General features: G+C 42.6%; 1 protein-coding gene across 2 annotated transcripts in view; it reads right to left on the bottom strand.

Moving 5' to 3' along the window:
* The window catches only part of OXSR1 (oxidative stress responsive kinase 1), a 98,437-nt gene that overhangs the window by 42,272 nt on the left and 39,962 nt on the right, over nucleotides 1-16,203 (bottom strand). For both annotated transcript variants that reach the window (XM_073002836.2, XM_073002837.2), the window contains one exon: nucleotides 9,829-9,970. In XM_073002836.2, coding sequence (XP_072858937.2) covers nucleotides 9,829-9,970 — 142 coding nt within the window. The remainder of the gene's footprint in view (nucleotides 1-9,828; nucleotides 9,971-16,203) is intronic.

Raw genomic sequence — 16,203 nt, 5'->3', positions numbered from 1 at the left:
AAACTTAAATATAGGGTTAAAAAATAAAACTCCAAAAACCACTTCAGCATCTGGAAGCTATGCTAGAAAAAGAACAAAACAGACCACAGCCCTCAAAAACAGAGATTCTCTACCACATCACAAGACTGCGGTTTGTTACTTTGGGCAACGCTACAGGACCTGAAGGAGACATGCTCATGGTTTTGTACAACGGAATCAGAATCCAACCAAACAGGGTTGGGTTGATGGATGAAGTATTGCTTAACTATGGCCAGGGCACTGCCTATAAAGACAAAGATCATGTGATTCTGGATTCTTTCTCTCCTGTCTTAAGGGGAAAATCAGCACCACTTTTAAACGATAAACAAGATTCCTATTTTAGCCAAAATTTGAAAGCAAGCTGAACGGAAAACTCTGAAGACCATAAGAAAAAGTTGTCTTATACCCAGGGTGGATAAAAATAAATTAAAAAAAACAAGTTAATTTAAATCACGATTTATTTATTTTTAAATCGTTTTTTAAAAGAATTGTCAACAAAATCCGTTTTCTGATTTAAATTGTGATTTAAATCAATTTGGTTTAAATGAAATCTACCCTGCTCATACCAGAATCCAGAGAGAGAAAAAGTTGCTTTTCGAACTATACTCAGTGGCCAGCAAATCTGGGAAGCTGATATAAAGAGTCTGTAAGCAACTCAACCCCAAGTCTTCATATCTGTAATAAAAGGGCTGTCAATCAATAACAAATTTCAATCAACACCAGCTTCAAACATACCATAGTTTCGAATCAACACTCAGGAGCAGAGACCAGGCACCGGATGTTTGTGTTAGCTTCTCTCTCAATCCCTGTGCTCCTGACCTGTCTGGTTCCCACTGGATTTCTCCACTTTCAAGTCTCTTTAAGCAAAAAAACCACTCATGGAAGCAGGAGCAAAGAGAGAGCAAAAATCATGTAGGAGACTATTCCTAGCACGCAACCCCCATGCAGGGTGTTGTCTCCAGAGTAATCCTGTGCGGGAGTGATTTTTCCTCCTGTTCTTTAACAAATGTAAAAACTGCAACCTCTGTGAGCGATCTTGTCAAAGGGTGACCCAGCATCGCAGAAATACAAGCAATACCCCCTCCTCAACAACAGCCAGGCTAAATTCCTATGCTTCTGCAGTTCTTACGGATACAAAGAGATGGGTTCCTGAAGCTTTTCCCAACTCTGCACGGTTCAGATTTGGAATCTGCAAAGGGATACTTCACAGGAAGGGAGTGCATTTCAGCATGGAGTGACTGACATTCCCAAAGAGCCGCTAGCCAGATCGCTTTGGAAGCATGACAGGATCACAAAGCTACAGGAGTCATAGAGAAAAATCCAGGCAGAACATTTTAGAGGCACAGAGAAGATAAAGATCAGGGTAAGAAGGCAGCACGGCATAGTAGTCAGAGGACTAGACTGGGACTTCGAAGGTCTACTGTTCCATGAAACGCACTGGGCGTTTGGGGGTCCTAATCACTCTTCCTCAGCTTGGCCTGCCTCACAGGGTTATTTATAAAATGTGATGGCAATCTTGGGGCCACCACCTGGTAATCAGCAAGATGCCTTTTGTCCAGACTGTGCTTCAGTCCAAACTGTGTCCACCTTCTGAATGTAGTTCTCACTACCCTTCAACTCAGAATCTCCACTTGTGTCTTACTCTCAAGTAAATGAGCAGGTGACCGCCAAAGGCTTTTAAAATAACCATCCAAACTATGGCCGCCACCATGCCTTATATGCTGTGTGCACACAACCATAACATGCACATGTGTCTCACACAGTAGGTACATCTGTCAGAGAGGAGGCCAGCTGTCTGTCCCAAGTGAATATTGCCCAGGTGTGTGGTTGTGATTTGCCATGAAGTCACTTCTCATTTACAGTGACCTTATTTATGAATGAATGACCTCCAAAAGGCCCTGTCCTCAACAGCCCTGCTCAGCTCTTGCAAACTGAAGTCCATAGCTTATTTCATTGAGTCACTTCATCCTATTGCTGGTCTTCCTCTTTTCTTCTTGCCTTCACTTTTTGAAAGCATTATTGTCTTTCTCGCTGTCTTCTTTCTCTTCTCATGATGAGTATTCTCTTGGATGCACATCTTAACATTGTGAGCAGGTTGGAGCGTATCAGAGAGCATGCCAGCAAGAGGTCAGACCCCATTTGGACTCTGAACTAACAACAGGGTCACCCAAGGCAAAATGGTCCGAGATGAGACACCTGACTCAGATAATCCATACGGTCCCTTCCTGCTTTGCAGTTCTAAAATTACGGTAAGATAAATCCACCCTCTTCACAAGTAACAGTCATATCAGAAAAAATGAATGGACATTTCCAACAGTGATGGGGGTGAATAAACCCATGAAAGGCAGCAGCTGGGTAGCAGCAGAAGAGGAAGGCAACACTGGTAAAGAGCATCTTCCACAGACAATGGAACACTCCGGCTAACTCTTATTAGTATTGTGTAGAAAATAGCAACTGTAAGCCACTTCTGAGTGTTTCTTACCTTGAACACCCTAGGATGAGAAATGCATTTTATACACTGTGCTTCAGGACAGTGCATGGAATAACCAGAGTATGGGCAAGTTAGCTTTTTAACCTACCAGCATCCTCTCCTTTCCAACTGCTGGAACTCGTAACAAATAAGCAAGGGCATTTTGACAACAAGGAACAACTGGGTCTAACCCACTACTCCACACAGACAAGGCCATATGAAGTCATGGCCAAGAGATATAATTACATCCCAAGACCCTGCATTTGGCTGCTGTCATAGCACCCTAACAACTCTCCAAAAGCTTCAAGCAAACATATATAAGTCTTGCACACCTTCAATGACTTTAGAATTCCTGTATAGTCCTAATGGCAGAACATACCACAAGGACAACCTCTTGGAGCTGTAAAGCCAGCTAAACCACATTTTATATATATACATACATATATATTACTGCTAACTCTCTCTAAGCTTGTCAAAATATTCGATTACACAAGAGCAGATAATACATTCGAAGACAGCCTTCCAGGAAAGAGAGATAAATTGCACCCACTAAGCCGACCTGGATCGGCTTGTCAGAAAGCACTTTTTTTAAAAGCACACCACCTGAAAGGGCTTAAGTTTTGGATTTTGGTTGCTAACTTCCTACCAGAGGGCTTGCATTTGCTTTGGTTACAGATGAAGCAGCTGAACACTTGATAATCCGTGACAAAAGCAGAGGCCCCAAGAGTTGGGAGAGGTGTAACATATTTGACATATCAACTGGCTGTTGTCACTCATGCCCAGCAGCAAGCTCTTCTCTCCTTGAGTAAGGAGAAATCGCTTCGAAGCCTGCAGGTTTCATGGCTCCTCCGGGCTGAGCAAGTGCTTGGGAAGGAATTCCTCCGGGCAGCTGGCCAGCTCTTTTTCCAATATTCTCTCTACTCCCTAACCCTTGTCCACCCTGATGTGGGGGAATCCAGGGAAGGCACAGAAGGGAAAAAGAACGTATGACACCGTTTCAGCTCACTTCCTGGCATGCAACCTTTCTCCCAAAGGTTGTGCCTTTTACGTAGAAAGGGCCTCAAGCATGCAGTGGTAGCCTATTCTCCCAAGACAGTTCCCCTGGATGGATAACAGAGGGCGCTTTGCCTAGATCTGAGACCAAACAAACGTGTTTTATTATGATTTTATTGGCTAGATTTATATACTTGCTGTTGTTTAGTCGTGTTCGACTCTTCATGACCCCATGGACCAGAACACTCCAGGCCCTCCTGTCTTCCATTGCCTCCCGGAGTTTGGTCAAATTCATGCTGGTAGCTACGATGACACTGTCCAGCCATCGCGTCCTCTGTCATCCCCTTCTCCTCTTGCCCTCACACTTTCCCAACATCAGGGTCTTTTCCAGGGAGTCTTCTCTTCTCATGAGATGGCCAAAGGATTGGAGCCTCAGCTTCAGGATCTGTCCTTCCCGTGAGCACTCAGGGTTGATTTCCTTCAAAATGAATAGGTTTGTTCTCCTTGCAGTCCAGGGGACTCTCAAGAGCCTCCTCCAGCACCACAATTCAAAAGCATCCATCCTTCGGCGGTCAGCCTTCTTTATGGTCCAGCTCTCACTTCCATACATTACTACAGGAAAAACCATAGCTTTGACTATGAGGACTTTTGTCGGCAAGGTGATGTCTCTGCTTTTTAAGATGCTGTCGAGGTTTGTCCTACTTCCCTCCAATGAGCTCAAGGGGTGCATGAAGCGGCTCTCCTTCTCTACTCTCAAGCACGCTTTGAGATCCCATCAAGGTCAGTAAGAAAAAAGCCCTTAGACAACAATTTCTTAACCACCACCTACTAAGCAGTTTGGAGGAAATTGTGGCTTTGAGAACAAAGCTAGGAAAAGAGAGGGTTGTTTGTTGTGTGGGCTTTGTAAAGGGATCACAGCTTTTAGAAACTCATGAGTATCTTAACTAGGACTAGGAAGGCACCCTCCTGACATACAACTTTTAAGAGGCAGTGGGTGATGGGACTGTTCACCATTCCTCCACTTTTATTTTCAAAGCAAATTTTGAGATGAGTCAATTGCTTAAAACTACAGTGGTGCCCCGCTAGACGCTTACCCTGCATAACGTTGAAATCGCTTAATGATGAGTTTTTTGCGATCACTATTGCGATCGCAAAATGATGGTTCCTATGGGGAAAATCCACTTTACGTCGATTAGGTGCCTGCTTCGCAAACCGTTTGTTCACAAAACGATGTTTTTTTCCGGCTCCGCAAAATGGCTTCCCTTTGCAAAATAGCTTCCCTCCCTTTGCAAAATGGCTGTTTTCTGGACCCCTGCTTCGGAAGACAGCGATTTTAAACAGCTGATCGGCGGTTCTGTATAGGCGATCTTCGCTGGACAATGAGGTATTTCCCTATTGGAATGCATTAACCGGTTTCCAATGCATTCCAATGGGTTTTGTTTTGTTTTGTTTCGCTTGACGACGATTTCACTTAACAGTGATTTTCCTGGAACGGATTATCATCGTCAAGCAGGGCACCACTGTATACGGGTGCTGTTCAAACTGCAGACAATATCCAACAACTCCTTAAATGGACCGAATCTATCTGAGGGACCATTTCCATGTCCTTTCTCTCCCTCTGTCTCGGTTGTATATGGGCTACTGGTTGAAGAGAAAAGTCTGTGGAAACGTCATCCAGGTAGTCGGCTGGAATGTCAATGAGATCACCAGCAATGTTCAGCTTAACATGATGGACTCTCCGGCAGGTGAGACCGTAGGGAAGATTTCATGGGAGCACTGTTTTATTTAGCCATGCTGGCCAAAAACTACGGGACTTGTAAGTCTATGGTATCTTTGGGGGACCGGGGGGGGGGGGATCAGATGCAGAAAGGCTGCTACAGTCAATGAGAAAGAAGTCAGAATTGAGGTGGGGAAAAGCTGAAGCAACACATCACAGTTGCAAACAGAAAAGTAACATGAAAGAGCTTTAGAAGAAAACTGTTTAAAGACAAGGCACCATTATTCCAGCAAACCAGACATTCGGGGCTCATCTATAGTCTTTTGTACTTTACTACAATGGTTGCTAACTTTCCTCTTTATAAAGGAAAAATGCATCTGGTCATGTGCAGAGTGGCATCTCCCAATTACCAACTCCTGGGGTCAAAGCAGTAAGCATTCATGCCTGCTGCCCTCCTGCATCATTTATTTTCTGAAGCGACCAACAGGGAAAATGCTCTCTTCTCTTGGAGATGAGGAACAGAGTTTGTCGTTGTGTCCCCATGTCAATCCTTCTCCAAATCTCCTTCAGGGACTCTTCAATTAAGGAGAACAGTTCGAAAAGCATTTTAAGTGTGGAGCAAAAACGCACTGGAGTAAAATGCACTGAAAAAAACCCAATACATGGGGAAGGGAGGAAGGAAACCAGCAAACATGACTTATTTCTTTAGCAATAAGAGACATTACAACAGGTATTCGTTAAGTCATTGTCACATGTAGTCATTCGCTTCCTCATTTATTTGGCAATGAGTGTCATTGTTTACACGAACACCATCTCTATTACACAAGGCCTAATGGCATATAAACATCTCCTGAAATCCCTCCGGGCTTAATACCCCAACTCCCCCTGCACCCCCTTGACTGCCCCTCTCCCCCACAGACATGACAAGCCCTAACTGGAAAAAAGATTCTGCACCCTGAAGTCATTCCTCCCCCCCATCCCTGCCAGTAAGTGAGGCGTAAAATTTGGACAGATGTGCTAACTGTACTCATCACGCCCCCAACACGACTCTAATTGGACTGGGCGGCTTTACAGCCAAAGGTGTGATCTATGACTCAAGTCTTTCAAGGCAAGGAGGCTGAACAATCATTTTATTATGCTAACTTGAACAAGCCTTTCAGACTTTATTTATTCCAATGAACTGCAAAACCCTTCAGTTTTCGTCCTACCTCGGCTCTTGTTCTGCTTCATTTCTACACCGACAGCAGATGTTCTCCGAAAGCAGCAACTGGCTGCTGGTCAGTTACCAGGCATGATTTAAGGGGCTGGTTTTAACCTAAAAAACCCTGAATACCTTGGGTTCAAGCGATCTCAAATACTCTATCTTCCATGACGAGCCAGCTCGGGTGTTAAGATCATCAAGAGAGGCCTTTTTCTTGGTCCCGCAACCTTCATAGGTGTGTTTGATGGGGACGCAGGAGAGGGCTTTCTCTCTTGCTGCTCCCAGACTTTGGAACTCCCTCCCACTAGAGGCCAGACTGACCCCATCTCTGCTTTCCTTCCGCAAGCAGGCAATCCTTCCCCATAGTAACCAGCTACCTGTGTCTGAATTTTAGATAGATGGTTATGCATTACAGCTTTGACTTATTTTTAGTACTAGTTGCGTTTTCCATTTTTTGTGTTTTCCATTTCTCAGAGCAAACTTTTTAAAAAATTTTTTAAAAATTTATACTTATGATCTTTGCCTTAATATTGCATGTTAATGATGTAAGATGCCTCCTTATTCATTGTTCGTAGCTTTAAATATTGTCTTTTAACAATGTTAACCACCGTTGTATACTGATTGTTTCCAACTTTCAACTTTAATTATTGTCTTTCATTGTTGTAAGCCGCCTTGGGTCCTTTTCAAGGAGAAAGGCGGGGTAAAAATATTTTAAATACTGTAATTAAATAAAGACCGACTAGATGCAGGTTCTCACACAGTTATGCCTTTCCGACAACAGATGAAATCCTGTTACTTAGCACAGTAATTCACCTCTAGAACAGGACCACTAAATCAATGGAACTTAGCAGAGGAGTTCCCCAGAGATCTACTTGTGACTTACTAGACCAAGCATCAGGATTTCAGCCAATATCTGATTTTCAAGATACCCTTAAAAGTCCCATTGTGCAAACACTGGGTAAAATTCCAGCTGTGACCACAGGCATGGCTGTTGGCCAACACTGTGAGTGGAAAATTCTCTAATTTTAGTAAGACATTGTTGTATATATTTCTTTAGGAACATGGCTATAACTAATAATGGCATGACTATCGGTAACAGTGGCCAGAAACGTTCTGCTATGTGCTTGCATAAGGGAAACCACATAAGCCACAGCAGCAATTGTCATTCATTAATGGCATGCCAGCTGCATTCACAGAGCACATGTCTAGGAACTCAACCACTGTCACATTAACAAGCAGCTATTGGCCATCAAGGCTCATATATTTTTCCCTTAAGCAAATGTAAACGAGCAACAGAACTCTGACCAATAACTGTAATATAATATTAAGCAAATCTAAAGAGAGAGAGAGAGAGAGAAAGAGATCATTAACCCTTTTCAGGAGGCTGAAAGTATGTATAGCTCTTCAAGTATGTTAAAATTTTTACTACAGTGCTGTCACTGCACCGTAAAATCTAAAAACTGGCCAGGGAAGCATGTCCTGTGGAGTCATATTTACCAGTATTTCCATAAAAATAATTTTCAAATACAACTTTTAAACTGTTCAAACATTACATTCAAATCACTATAATTACACCTAACTGGTTTTCTCCTTCCTAATTATGTATTTCAATCCAACAACTGTTCACTACTAGAAAACAAATTTCAGATATTTATACATCACCTAGGCAAACTTTTAAAAAGAAATTACACAGCAAAGCAAGTCAAACTTGCTGAATCAGATCGCCTAGGAAAAGGTCTAGAAAATTCCCAATTCAATGTTTGGTGGACAACCTCGTCCTTTTATTCAATGTCTCACTTGTATCATGCTCTATCTTGTCTGTACCAGTACTCACCAACCTTGGGTTCTCAGACAGACATTCTTGGTCTACGACTCCCAGAAGCTCTTGATAGCATCTCTAGTTGTGAAGGCTTCTCGGAGTTACAATCCAAGAATGTCTGGAGACCCATGGGTGGGAGCCATTGGTCTATGACATCAATGCTTTTCCAAAGATGTCTCCTGGATCTGCTTATGTCTTGTCAAAGCAAAAGCTTTAAGAATAGGATGACATTGGCTGAAATCCTGTTCAAGCTGATTATGTCTGTGGAAGTGTGCCCAGCCTTGGAGCCAAGCCCTCTGTGACCAGTGACACGGTTTCACCTTGGGACTGTGGCACGACATGCCTGTTGCAGGGCTTGGTGCCTACGACTCACATGATTTTTTCTACAGCTTCCTCAGCTGCGTAGCTGAGCAACAGGATCTCAGACATCATTTTGCACTGTCCCACCTGAACAGAATATTGAAAACTTTAGTGGATCGCAATCCACAAAGTCTTCAGCCAGCACGGTGGGCTACAACACTGGCTGGGTGATTCTGGGACTTAACAGCCCACAGAATCATGGAACGGTAGAGCTGGAAGGAACCTTAAGGGTCATCCAGACCAACCTCCTGGCGGTGCAGGAAACCCAAAGCTGAGGCATTCCTGACAAGTTGCAGAGATTAACCAAAGCATGTCCAAAGATTGTCTGATGGGAGGAACGCCATTCCACCTGTTTAAAGACCCCCCCCCCAAATGAAAAGCAAAGCATGCAGGTTATACACCACTCCCACAACACCTAAAGCACTTCCTAGACCTAGGGGGTTTACAATTTAATTATCTAGGTTATATATTACCCCCTTCCCCCCCACCCAGTGAGCTGGGTACTCAATTTACAGACCTTGGAAGGAAGGCTGAGTGACCCTCGAGACGACTACCTGGATTGAATCTGAGCCCTGAGCAGAGTTTTGGCTGCAGGACTGCCGTTTACCACTGCATCATGAGACTACCGCCTTTCCAGGAGAATCAATTCCACTATCAAACAGCTCTTACTGTCAGGATATTCTTTCTAATAATACACCGGGAGAGGTGTGGGAAGCAGCAGGAGACAAGAGATCCTGTCTAGCAGCAACATGCTGTTCTTGCTGCTGGATTTTTAAAAAATCTCCTTGATGCTTATATTATGCTGTTTCTTTTATTAGGCTGTAACACAACACAATAACACTCACAATATTATGTAATTATTCCCTCTCTTTTTAATTACACACAGGCCATTTCTGGCAAATAGGAATAAATCAATGAATACCTATAAATTAAGTGGACAATGAGCATGACAGCTGCAAGGGCCAAGTGAAGCATGCCCAAAGCATGGTTGAATGGAGGGAGGCCAAAGATGCTGCTTACACCAGGCAGAATATCAATGGGCAAAGACCAAATGTGACGGAGCTCTAAAGCAAGCCCCATGCACAGAAAGTTGAGCTTCATAACACTTGGGGGTCTGTATTTCAATTCCAGCTCAGAACTTTACCATCAGGTAACAGTCCCTAATGTGAGAGAGGGAAATCAATGTGACCTGTCTCATAAAGCACTATGCAACTACGCAACAGCTATAAAAATCCAATGAAAAGACCCACCTGTGGATTTGCCCATTTTTATGCAGGTATTCCAGTCCTTCCAAAACCTCCTTCAGGATCGTGGCTATTACAGGCTCATCTAGGACTCCGTTCTTGTGTTCTCCTTTTGCCACGATGTGCTTAATAACATCCAGAACAGACCCTACAGGGAAACAGAGACGGAGATGTGAGTTAATGAAAGAAGTGCTGGATTAATTCAACCAGCTGCCCTCCAGGATAACCTTCTTCCGACTGATTTGATTTAATCTGACCCGAACGGGCCACAAGGTAATGAAACAGAACAGAATGCAATTAAGATGAATAAAAACATCAACATGTAAAACCTCTCTGAAAAAAACTCAGTCCCTGCCAACTCAAAAAGAGCAGCAATGAGAGTTCAGTTGCCCGAGACTCCACCTGAATAGAAAGATCTCCGCTTGTCAGAAATTTAAAAAATGACCCATGACTCTGAGCCCAGCCACCTCCCATTTTTTCTCGGGTGGGAAAGCTTATTTTTAATAGGGACTCGGACTTGAGACTTGGTACCAAAGACTCAGACTTGGGACTCCAAGTACCAAAGAATTGCCATCCTTGCTAGTTACCCACGAGATATGTTGCACTATAATCTCAATTTCCACAGATAGCATGGCCAACAGTTAGGGGTAATAATTCAAGCATTTGAAGGGCAACATTTTACCTGCCCCCTAGACACCTCCAAAGACAGGGAGTTTCCATTCAACTATCACTGAGAGGCAGTACAATATAGTGGTCAGAAGTGTCACATCAGAAACAGGGACACACTTTAAAATCCTCAACTCGGGTACAAAGCTGACAAAGTGACTTGGAGCCCAACAACAGTACTCAACAGGATCCATCCTACAAGGCTAGTGTGAGAACAGGAAGAGAAACATATTGTCTGCCCTAAACATAATGAATTCTACAAAAGGTGCAATTGTTATCCAGCTACCTATTATTAAGGCTGCCCAGTGAGCGTTGTTCTTTTGCAGTTAAAAAGAATGACAATTGGCAGTCCTAATTTCCAGAGATTTATTTAAACCTACACACAAACACCCCTTTCAAATTATAGCCATCTAAACCACCACTGCCCATTGTCATAGGTGGTCACTTTCACAGATTTCTTACATGATGGCTCAATTCAGCTATTACATCAATTCGTAGTTAACGAAGCTTATTTGCAGTTTCAGTGTGCTCCAACTTACCAGCAGCTGGCCCGACAAACCATGTATGAAAACCATGTGGTTTTGCTAAGCATGGCTAACTATGCGGGTCAGATGTCATGTTGGCAAATGAAATGAGTGATGGGGGGGATAGGGGGAAAACTGGGGGGGGGGGGGGAAGAACCATGATTTGCCTGCTGTACATCTAAGCAGCTCAAATCATGGTTTCAGATACCATAGCCTGTCACAATATTGTGCTTTTCAACAGAGTATTTCCCTTTGCCACTTCTGAATCTAATAGCCTATTAGCTACATCGGGAAACTGTGATGCCTAGAAAAGCAGAATAAATTGACAAGATATCTGAGATGACTACAGGTGATAGTGAACAATTTAAATGAGCTTCTAATTAGGTAAAAAACTCCCTGTAAGGAAAAAAATGTAGCAGATAAAGAGTAGGCTAAACTAGAATCTGTCTTTGAAAAGATTTTTCTCTTAACTATTTTGCCACTATTTTATCATTTGAAAATTCCACTACTTAGTTTCACTAAATGTAGAGAATGAGCAAAGTTCTGGTACAAAATGGTGGGAGAAAAATTTCACACACACACACACACACACACACACACACAGAGAGAGAGAGAGAGAGAGAGAGAGAGAGAGAGATGCATCACACGACAGAACTGATTTTCATTTTAAAACTATCGGCCACTGAAGATTTTAAAGAGAGGAAAAAGTGGTAATTGGACATTCTACAATAGCAGGGCAGAACAGAAGGGAGGGAAAAGCAGCAAGACAAGACTGAACGGCAGAAACATCCTTCTCAAGAGGTCTGCGTGCAAGCAGAGCAGATCAGACATTAGTTCTGCCCAGCTTTACCCTCCAAGATTACACGGAAATCAGTTCTATGACTAAATTAAGTGTCAGCAGCAGTAATGGGTCTTCTGAAAAGATTTTGAGAGTCAGGTCACCTTGGTGAATGCACGCCAAGGGTTGAACCTCATCTCATTTTTAATATTAAAGTTTCTTTAAAAACCTTAAGTCAATTAACAGGCCATGGATATTACAGCAATAATTTCATTTAGAATAAAAGTTTAAGAGTTCATTTTGCTTCAGCTGGTGGATTATCACTGCAGGGTGGCAGTAGGATTTCATGTTGTGACATGTTTCAGTGATTCTGAAAAACGCACAGTCCTTAAAACACAGCTTTCTTGATGATTAAGATTTAAATAGTACAGTATTTGTTTTGACGACTGATTAAATCCAGAATGACAGCTAGTCTCAAAAAGGACACTCGGATATACCTGCATTAAGGAAGTTTACAACTGTGGCGTGCCAAAATGTATGATCATCAAAAGCATACAGAAGCATGTTTCTTTCAAAGGGCTCTCCTCTAAAGCCTACCTACATGCAGAAAGTGTCCAGAAGTGAGCAAAGGCAGGCAAAGTTAGGCATCTTCACGTAAGCATTCTTCTTCCCATTTGACCTCAAGCACAACTTAATAGCACATGAGTACATATACACAGAGGGTCGTGGTGGCGCTGCGGGCACATTAGGAGGGGGAAGTGACAAACAGTCTTCGTCTCTTAATCTCTAGAATGTTGTGAGGCTTCTGTGCATGCGCACTGAATACCCATGTGTGTGATTCACAGAGACCACAAAGAAGAAATAAAAATAAAGCAAGCACCATAAGAAATGTTTTAGAGGGCAATCCTCTATTTTTTTTTCAAATCTGATGCTGTAAATATCTCTCCCAATTTTTTTTGTTTTGCAATAGTTTATTGTCTTTTATCCTTATATGTGTTTCGTGTAGGCAAATCCCATCTCATTTTAACTTTTGTAATTGTAAAAATGACAAAATCTGGCCTCTGAGGTGTAATTTTAGCCCTCTAGTTTAAAACTGAGATGCTGAAAAAGTAATGGAAGTGTTGGCAGGGATGCGCTTCACAAAGGGTAGAAAGAAAGATGGCATGATTGTAGCGCAATAGCTTTCAAAATATACTCCAGGACTTGGGGAAAGCTGACAACAGAGAATGGCATTTAAAAGCCACCTTTTCACGGCGACAAATACCATCTGAATCAGCCGCTTCTACCAAGAGATAAATATTTATGCCTACAGAACCTGCAAGAGCAACTTAAGAGGCCTCTTTACTCTGCCTTGTGCATCCATGAAAATTGCTGGTTGGGCTTCAGTTCCAGACGCATGTTGAAAACAAAAACAGGAGATGGTGAAGCAGCAACAGGGACCATAAATAGACCTTGTAGATAACCCATGACTTTGAGAGGAAAATTCTTAATGAATGCAAGCATCATGTCCGACTCTTTGTGACCCCTTGGACCAGATCATGCAAGGACCTCCTGTCTTCCATTGCATCCCGGAGTTGAATAAAATTCATGTTGGTTGCTTTGATGACCCTGTCCAGCCACTTCGTCCTCTGTCATCCCCTTCTCCTCCTGCCTTCACACTTTCCCAACATCAGGGTCTTTTCCAGGGAGTCCTCTCTTCTCATGAGATGGCCAAAGCCTTGGAGCCTCAGCTTCAGGATCTGTCCTTCCAGTGAGCACTCAGGGTTGATTTCCTTTAGAATGGATAGGTTTGTTCTCCTTGCAGTCCAGGGGACTCTCCAGAGTCTCCTCCAGCACCACAACTCGAAAGCATTAATTCTTCAGCAGTCAGCCTTCTTTATGGTCCAGCTCTCACTTCCATACATTGCTACTGGAAAAACCATAGCTTTGACTATGCGGACTTTTGTCAGCAAGGCGATGTCTCTGCTTTTTAAGATGCTGTCGAGGTTTGTCATCGCTTTTCTCCCAAGAAGCAGGCGTCTTTTTAATTTTGTGGCTGCTGTCACCATCTGCAGTGATTATGGGGCCCAAGAAGGTAAAATCTGTCACTGCCTCCATATCTTCCCCTTCTATTTGCCAGGTGATGGGACCAGTAGCCATGATCTTAGTTTAATTGTATTAGCAGCCCTGTACAAATGAATTGATGAAATCCTGTTGCGTAACATAAGCAAAGTCATACGTTTTGGTCAATTCATTGCCAGTAAATATCTCTGCTCTGATTCTTGGGGACAGAGATGCAGGTCTCAAGCCAGCGTGTGCACACCCCTCCAAGAATCACAGCAAGCACTCTTTACTGGTAAGGAACAGACCAATATTTATGACTTTGCTTACATTACGCAATAGGATTTTGGCCAAGGGATTGCAACTCATCTGGCAAATGGCAAATTCTGACTTCCTGCAACGAGTAAGGGTTATCTTCTCTGAAGTTGGTAGGAAAGCTGTGTAAGAGATCATTCTTGACTCACTTACTCACTTGCATCTAATCCATGTAAAGAATATTTCACACAGACAACTAGTGAAATACTACCATCTGGAGATTTTTGTGGGTGGCGAAAAGCCGGTATAGGAAATGCACTACAGCTTGAGATACAAACTCTACAAACATACCTACAATCATTAAAAAAAAAAACTTCCTATTAAGTTGGGCCATGTTCTAATCGTCTCTTCATTAGCCAAGGGAATCCACATTTCTTTCCTTAGAGAGTAGGAATTTTTACTGAGTGGTTAAAATTCTTTTCCAAAAAAAGGAAGCGACACAGCCCAAACTCCCTGTGGGAAAGAACTAATCACAGTTAACAAGACGCAATTTAAAGAAAGCTATTAGAGAGTCTGAAGGTGAAAATCTGTCTTGGCGTCCAACAGCTTCCTTCACTTAATGAAGTCATTCAGTGATTTGCAGCTCCTGTATTACTGTTTTTTTAAAAAACGGGAATCCTGTGGAGCTTCTTGTCATCTGAGAGAAAAAAAAAACTATTCTGAAAACCATTTCAGGAAAGCAAGTTGGCTTGGAATGGAACAGGTTCAAATTTAAATCTTCTGCCACTGTTTGACCCCCACCCAATCAACTTTACTCTGCCACTGAGGCATGCTTCTCTGAACCCCTACACAGAAAGCACTCTGGCACAGAAAAATAGCAATGAAGTTGTGTGTAGAAAGCTACAAGGGTAGCCTTCGAACAGGGAACACACTTATTTCCTACAGGTCTTACTTTCCAATTAGGAATTGTGGCTCTTACAGAATTGTTCTCCTGGGAAGGATATTTGACCGGACCAATTCACTCCCTGCTTGATACATTTTCTTTTTTGTTTGCTTTGGTGATGCTTACACAATCTGAATTTTTTTTTAAAAAATATATGCTTAGGTTTTGCTGCCCACATGTTGTTTCCAAACTAAATTCCTGAAATCAGCTACACGTGAAAACATGCCATAATGAACATGGGATGAACTGCACCTTAAAATATGTTTGCATACACAAATAAGCAAGTACAGTAGGACCCCTTATCCATCGGATCAGTATCTATTGATTCACTTATCCACGGCTTGAAAATATTAAAAATATTCAAAGAAAAAAATCTAGAAAAATCTATTTTTACATGTATTACCATAATCGGACACTAGAGGGCTCCAAAGACCACGCTATGAATACTTATTAGTGAAATAATACTGGTGTCTGGTGGTTTCTACTGGCATGTTTTGGTAATGAATATGGGGAGAATCCTGTTCCCCCCCCCCCCTTTTACCATTCTCTCGCGTGTGATACATATATATAATTATCCATGGTTTTCGCTATCGAGGGCTTGGAACCAATCCCAGTGGAAATGGGGTCCTCCTGTATACACAAATGAAAAGGTCTGGGACATTTACAGAATGTAGGCAAGACTTAGTTCTCAATCCCAAGGAGCTTCCATAATCTTAATTTATCCTTGCAGTAAGCTGCTTCAACATGGCAACCCTCCTTGTACAGCTTACCACATGGACCATCTCTCCCTGTCACCACAGAGAGTTCCTGTACTAGCCATCTCTAGGATGATCTGGCATGATTAAGGATATTTTTCCTGACACTATGAGGTTCCATGGAGCACAGAGTGCTATTCCTAACACTGTGCAGAGCTGAGTATGTAAGCCAGCTCTCGTACTTGTTCATTCTGAAAAACAGCCATGAGAAAAAAGCTGCTTAGGAGAGCAGCGCTCAATCTGTGTTAGAACGAAGTGTTCCTCTGAAGAGCAGGACTCTTCCTTGAGGACTTCAATAACGGGCACCATGCCTTCCTGAAATACATCTATGGGGCCATTATTAACTTTTCCTGCTGCAGTATTGTTATTATCTTAATGCCCTACATAAGTTAGTATCTCAGTCATCAACATGTCGCACCA

This window comes from Pogona vitticeps, chromosome 6, assembly GCF_051106095.1.
Source record: "Pogona vitticeps strain Pit_001003342236 chromosome 6, PviZW2.1, whole genome shotgun sequence".
Lineage (NCBI taxonomy): Eukaryota > Metazoa > Chordata > Lepidosauria > Squamata > Agamidae > Pogona > Pogona vitticeps.
The sequence above is the reverse complement of the archived record's forward strand: the minus strand, read 5'-3'. Positions and strand labels throughout refer to the sequence as shown.